The sequence below is a fragment of the Pelophylax lessonae genome (genome assembly GCF_965119305.1).
Source record: "Pelophylax lessonae genome assembly, chromosome: 9".
In the NCBI taxonomy this organism is placed as follows: domain Eukaryota; kingdom Metazoa; phylum Chordata; class Amphibia; order Anura; family Ranidae; genus Pelophylax; species Pelophylax lessonae.
Window position 1 is genome coordinate 35,170,203 of NC_138776.1, and position 7,613 is coordinate 35,177,815.

Sequence of the window (7,613 nt, forward strand, 5' to 3'; positions counted from 1 at the left end):
ACGGCAGGCTGGTTGTACAATTCATTCAGATTGCCCATAATTGATTCAAACCATTTATGGCCAGCCTAAGAAGAGTTGTCCCACCCAACCGATCTAGAATTGTGTTGCACAGTCAAGAGATGTGGAGGAGGTAAAAAAAGCATTAAAAAAATCTCAAACCAGCTTGGTGGGTCAGGAGATCTTTGGGGGTCAGTGAATATGTAAATTGTTACAGAACTGCAGGACCCATCTGGGGTATGGTACTTACGCTTGATTGGCTATTGGTGGTTCCCCCAAGCTGTACAGCTGTGTTCAGATAAGGCCTAATACAAAGAATTAGGACTATTCACAATTTTAGGTTAAAAGGATCTATTTACTGCTGAATTTTCTTTTTGTTTGAAGGTTGGAAATAATAGAATTGTCATCTGGGTTTCTCAGGCTTTCTTTGTTGCTTTTATGTTAATTTATGTGAATTTATTTATTTAAAGTGGTTGTAAAGGATGAAGGTTTTTTACCTTCATGCATTTGATGCATAAAGGTAAAAAAAACCTTCAGTGTGCAGCTCCCCCTGAGCCCTCCCTAATAGTGACCTAAGTCCGATCTCGATCCGGTGATGTGCACAAGAGCTGAGGCTCTCCCGGATCTCTCTCAATGGCTCCTGCTGTTGCATCTCAGCATCTGAAAAAAAAAAAAATTTCTGTACAAACACTTTAAAGGATAAGGTTACCTTTTGGAACGTATTTAGGGTGGAACATGTAACATGTTCCAGCAGCTGCAGCCTTTCCCCCTCCCCCCAGCCCCAGTGACAGGGGGTGGGCATCTTCTCCTGATGCCTGCTGTCAATGTATGAAAATAAAATGGCTAAGTGAGGCTGCGCCCACCTGACCATGTCATTCATTCATAGTGCTCTATAAATGGGAAACTACAAGTCCCAACATCCTTTGCAGCTGTCGGCTTGTAGTTTCAATGAACTACCATGATTCTTTTGAGAACCAAAGAAACCATGTTTGTTGATTGATTCACAAGATGCTCAAAGTGGAGTTTTAACCCTGTGAGATTGCAAACATAAGACAAGAAAATAGAATCTGAGCAGGTTACCATTATGATGTAGCCACAAGTTCAGCTTTATGCTGAAATTGCGCTAAACTCATCTGGTACATCCGAGTGACAATAGGTTCCAAATATTATCATCAAAGGTTCCACATGAGGGCCACTTGAACCAATCAAGATGCATGCTTTCTATGGTTCTGGCTATAATTATTTTCAAGAAGTTCCTTAATGTTATCATTCTAAAAAAATGAAACAAAGATTCATTGCTCTGGATAATACAGATTGTCCTACTTGATCTTCTTCAAATGAAGATTACTTACTTTTAAAAGTTATTGAAAGTTGATTTTAAGTGATTTTTATAGGTTATTATAGATGTGTTCCCCAGGTAATAGCATAGCCTTAGAGCAGTACACCCAAAATGGGTCAAACATTGCTTAATACCTTAATCTGTAAAAGTGGTAACCATCTTTATTGATAAAACGTTCTTGTCATTATAAAACAATTTGATCTGTTGGCCTTTAAAGAAGTGAAATTGAATAGTTTGAAAAAAATACTGAATTACCAAGATTAAAAAAATTACCAAAATTGCCGATTGTGGAGGTTGCTGATGTGTAACAAAATGCTGATAAAACTGTGTATACATTAACCTGAACATTTCTTATTGACACAGCTGGCCAGTGCACATGTGGGGGGATGGGGGGGGGGGTCCTGGTAAAACATATAAATACCTACATTATTAGTAACAAATTGCTCACTGGTAAAATCGACACCATGAAACTCCTTCTGATCTGTGTGCTCCTCGGGGCAGCTGGTGAGTACACGTGTATATATATATATATATATATATATATATATATATATATATAGATGTATATCTATATATAAGGTATATATATTGTATGTTTATTTGTTTTTGTAAATACTATGTTTTTTTTTTTAACGTAGACTTAATATATCCCTTTGCGTAGGCTCTCTATATGTAATCAGTACATGTTGTGTTTTACAGCTGCCTTGGACGATGACAAGATCGTCGGAGGATACACCTGTGGAGCCTATTCTCAGCCCTGGCAGGTATCTCTGAACTCCGGATATCACTTCTGTGGTGGATCCCTCCTCAATTCCCTGTGGGTGGTCTCCGCTGCTCACTGCTACAAGGCGTAAGTGCATTTTTATGACAGCACTTTTTATTGGAATAGGCATTGTAAAAGGTAGTATTTATTATTCAGAGCTTTTACTAGCCGATTCACCAACAAAGTGGCATGCTGGTTAAATGGATGGTTGGTTGGTCAGTGGGTGGGTTGGCAGGAGATCCCTTGGGATGGTAATGCCCTTATTAGTGAAGATTAGAACTTATTTATAAAGTGCAATCAAATTAAACACAAATTGGTTGGTGCTCCTAATCCCTTGCTTACCTATAGCGCCTGTGTAATATCCAAATCAGATATACATAGATAACCGTTATTGTAAAAAATATAGGGCTCCTAACAATAATTAAGCTAGACCAATGAAACTATGTAAAAATCACCATACCAACATTTCAGCTGTAATGGTTACTTTATTTTTAAACCCTTTCCCCAGGTATTTTGTAATATTTTGAATAGATTGGGGATAAGTTAAAAATGCTACCAAGTGTTATTTATTCCTGTGACCGACTATGGAGTGTTTTTCTTCACTTCTTGTGCATGTGATATGGGGTCGATTTAGAATGGGTCATACTAGAATGTATTTTTGTTTGTGTGTCCTTTGAAAGTAATTTTATACCACTTCCTGTCTTGGACGAAAGTGAGGATACATCTCCCCAATAAAAAGACAGGCCTCTGACAGAGGCTCTATTCCTTCCCTGCTCTATACCAATTAAATGTTCTCAGTATCCACAATGACTGTACTTCCCTCCTGCACCTACCACTAGCGATACATGTTCCATATTAAGCAAACCTACACTTCTGTTCAGTTTGAAACAAATTAACTGGTTCCTATTCCTTTGTTTAAGATGCAAATGAATACTGATTTCATTGAATTTGTCTCTATACAGGAGCATGCAGGTCAGACTTGGAGAGCACAACATTGCTGTCTCTGAGGGCACCGAGCAGTTCATCAACTCTGCCAAGGTCATCAGACATGGAAGCTACAACTCCAGAACCCTGGACAATGACATCATGTTGGTCAAGCTGGCCTCTCCCGCCACCCTCAACTCCTACGTCAGAGCCGTGTCTCTGCCCAGTGGCTGTGCTGGCGCTGGCACCAACTGTGTGATCTCCGGATGGGGCAATACCCTTAGCAGTGGAAGTAAGTCAACATAACTGTAACATCATCTATTACTGATAATAAATGAGGTTAAGCTCCTCAGGTAAATTTGCCAAAATTAGAAAATGTAGGCAATATTACTCCTTTGAGGAACAAATCCCATAAATCCTAACTCTGGGCAGTTAAGAATTATTATGCATGTCTCCATCCCTCCAGCGATACCCTTAGCAGTGGAAGTAAGTCAACATCACTGTAACATCATCTATTACTGAAAATAAATGAGGTTAAGCTCCTCAGGTAAATTTGCCAAAATTAGAAAATGTAGGCAATATTATTCCTTTAAGGAACAAATCCCATAAATCCTAACTCTGGGCAGTTAAGAATTATTATGCATGTCTCCATCCCTCCAGCAAATAAGGATCTAGTGTTTGTTTTGTCAAGGGGTTGGGATGACACAAAGTAATGTTTAACTAAATCCAGAATCCTGCAATCTTCTTCCCTGAGGTTATGGTTGTGGTGACCAGTCTTCTAAAGCCCCTTTTCTTGCTATTTCTCGAACTGGTCTGGTCACTGCCCCTCTTGCTGATTTCATCACGTACAATGTAGGACCACCATAATGACCAGTGGCCATGTCATCAGGGTGACTGCTTGAAGATGTACCCCCCCATTTTGCGGAACCGGAGGGAATAGGACCATACAGCAGGATGTCCCGGGGTGAGATAAATATTACTCTGTATTATCTCATCCCCTAGAATAGAAAATGAGCACTTGATCCTTCATGAGCTGGGAAGGGGCAAGTTTATTTAGACTTTGCTAAAGAAAAACAAAAAAAAATACTAAAGTAAAAAACAAAAAAAAGAAAGAAATACATTTTGAAATGTTTTTAAAACTCCCCACAATTTTGGATTTGCTGTCATTTTCAGTCCCGTTGATAATGGTCATCAGGACAAATAAAGTAAAATAAAGACAAATGAATGTCTTCAGCGAGGACACAGGCAGAAATAAAACTTGAAAACCCCCACAACTCTAAAAGTTTTGACTGTAACTACACCTTAATATTGACTGCTTCTTTTGAACTGAAAATTCAGACCGGTCTCTATAACTGGAAGAGGGGTGGGATGGTGGATCAGCTGTGTATGTGTAATGCCATCTTCTAATATCCAGAGCTATTTGAAACATAGGCTGTATAAGTTATTCGCAACATAGTTGCAAGTCACCATGGTAAAGATCTGCAGAATATCCACAAAAGCACCACCTGCTGGCTGAAAGTAGTAAAAATAATAAATAATTGTATTTTTTTTTAAATTTCTCTGACTAAAAATGTTTTAAGGAAGTTTTTTTTTTTTTTTTTTTATTCTTCTGGTTCAGTAATAGTTTAATAAGTTTTTACAAGAGAACAACATTACATAATGTAAAAACAAAACTGAAATACATGTTACAACCAAGGTACAACACAAAGAATGAGTGCCAGCTAGAACTCGCGAGGCTTGCCTAGCTGCCATTCCATGCTTGTCTTTTTTTTTAACACATTTTGTTCTTTCTCATTCTGTCTCCAGCCAAAATTTTATTAACTGCCATTTGTTTATTAATTGTAGCCAGCATGCCTAACCTCCTGCAGTGTGTGAACGCCCCCATCCTGACCGCTGCCCAGTGTAGCAATGCCTACCCCGGAGAGATTACCGGCAACATGATCTGCATTGGCTACCTGGAGGGTGGCAAGGATTCCTGCCAGGTAATTGCCACAACTTCATTTAATTTTGTATATAAAGTAGTACTGCTCAAATAAATGTGTCATTTCAAACAAGTAGTAGATTTCGTAGACTGGGAAAATAGTTTTTCATATTTGTTTAAAGTAAAAAAAAATGTATATCTATGTATAAATTATAGTCCTATGTTCAGGAGAAGTTTTGAAAGTAGATTAAAGACATTTCTTCCCAAGTAACTGCATAGTAAAACAGATCTTGTTTAGCAATATTTATGATTAGTTATTAGTTGCAAATGCAAATAACAAAAGTAAGCCAATGAGGCAAAAAATGTTGTCTTAAAAAACTAATATGTAATATATTTTAGCTTGCCAGTCCTTAGATGTGGTGGCTGCATTTGTTTTTTTTTTTTTTTTAGGGCTAACAATATTTTTAGCAAGTACAGAAATTAACTATTGATCCTACAAGAAATGCAATGTCCTTGTCACTTCCTGTGAGATTATTGGAAGCAAACACAGGTTACGAATCCTATCACAACATTTTGTAATAGCAAAGGTAGTCATGCCTTGGTGGCTACCATGGCTCCTTCCATAGATACACTGGAGGTAATGCATTTTGCCACCCAGGGACAGGAAGTGTGTTATGCTCTGGATTACCAGGTGAAAAAAAAGATAAAGCTTGAAAAAATTAAAACCAACGCAGCCACCACATCTAAATACTTATAACTTACAGTTTACCCAAAGTTCTAAAAAATGCTTTTTCTATTTTTCAGGGTGACTCTGGTGGCCCCGTGGTGTGTAATGGACAGCTCCAGGGTATTGTCTCCTGGGGATACGGCTGTGCCCTGAGAAACTACCCCGGTGTCTACACCAAGGTCTGCAACTTCAACTCCTGGATCGCCAGCACCCAGGCTGCCAACTAAACTTTCAAAGGAAATACCTTATTTAGATCATTCTATTCTCTGCTTCTAGAATACATGAAATGGTGTGCTAGGCTCAGACTTCAAATCTACATCCTGTAACGACTGAATAAACATATTTCTTGTTAAAAAATAGAAATAGATTTGTTCATTTTATTTATTACTTCAACTATTCCTTCTCAATTGCTGCATGTCTTGGCTACAGAAATATGGGCTACAACAAAAACAACATATGCGATGCAGTCTGTCACTAGCACCAAAAGTGAATCATTTTTTAAAATCCCCACCATATATCAGAAAAAATAAATAATAAAAAATGGTCTGGTGCCACCTGTGACACACCTCCATCCCAATATATACATACAAGACAAAACAAATTAGCCCCGGGACTTTGAATGAGGTTAACACATGTGGCCAATGAATGTATAATAAAACATAAATTACAGTATATTGGAGTAGAAAAATGATCATCATAATGCATAAAATACATATACAAACATGGCAAACCGATTGGTAATACTGCAATATATGATACATAATAATGTGATAACAGTTGTATATACAGGATAGTACAATGCATCTTTAGTCTTGACGCGTTTCGTGAGTTGTTGCTCACATCTTCTGGAGTGGATGCATAAAAAGCATGGCTAAAGGATAAAACATCAATTTAGAATGCAAACCAAAATAATAACTCAAGTTTAGCAGATATTTGGAGACTCCATACAAATCGGCTGAGCTGGAATCCCATAGCAGCGTTTCTATCTGGTGGCGGTAGGATAAGTCTGAAGGGGCCGCACGAAGGAAGACCCACAGGAGGTCAAATGGGGGATGGATGATAGATATGGAAGGACACATACTTACTCCACCCATATACTATCTGTAATTTATGTTTTATTATACATTCATTGGCCACATGTATTCACCTCATTCAAAGTCCCGGGGCTAATTTGTTTTGTCTTGTATGCACCATACAGCAGAATGTTTTCAGTAATAATCATGAAAAAAAATGTCATGCATGTTGAAGGTGGAAGTAGAGTTATTTGGTGAAGGGCAGATAGCAGTAGCTTTAAAGGGTAACTTTAATTTCGTGGGGATAAAAATAGCAAATATAAAAATAATGATAAGGCATATACAATTGCTACAGCAGGGTTTAGAGGCGAGTAGGAAGAAGCAGCACAAGGAGCCAATAAGTTGTGCCGAAGTGCATAGATGCTGATGGCAGGAGAGATTGGAGAGAGACTTTTGTACACCGTTTGCTTTGATGCACCTCAAATGTATTTAGTTAATTGAATCTACATTTTTGGTTGGGTGTTTACTACAGTTGACTTGGTGGCCAGTTGCAACTTAATCCTCTAAACTGATAACAATAAAATGTATTGGGGGTTTTACATATCAGGCTATGAAGAACTCTGCAGTTCTACATTTTGTACATTCCAGGTTGCAGTAAGTTATTTAGAGGGTATGTCATGGTGAAACAAGGAAATGCAGCAATTGTACCAATGTTTGTTATAGTAGATTAGCTTACAATCATGTTCTCTAAGTAGGAATTATTTGTCAGCTTGGAGAAAAAAGGAGAAGAAACTAGGGGCCTTGGCTTGAATATTAATCAGGACATACCTGCATGAAGTTTGTATGTTCTCTGTGTTTGTATCAGTTTCCTATCATGCTCTGGAGACATGTAGGTAGGTGAATTGGCTCCTGTCTAAATTGGCCCTAGT

At 38.1% G+C, this 7,613-nt stretch overlaps 1 protein-coding gene across 1 annotated transcript; it reads left to right on the plus strand.

The window, feature by feature from the left end:
- Positions 1-1,800: 1,800 nt before the first annotated feature.
- On the plus strand, positions 1,801-5,898 carry LOC309563168 (trypsin-like; the record flags this gene model as incomplete). Its single annotated transcript, XM_082267502.1, has 5 exons — positions 1,801-1,840; positions 2,036-2,186; positions 3,062-3,315; positions 4,869-5,005; positions 5,749-5,898. The coding sequence occupies 5 exons, from the start codon at positions 1,801-1,803 to the stop codon at positions 5,896-5,898; spliced, it is 732 nt and encodes a 243-aa protein (XP_082123628.1).
- Positions 5,899-7,613: the final 1,715 nt, after the last annotated feature.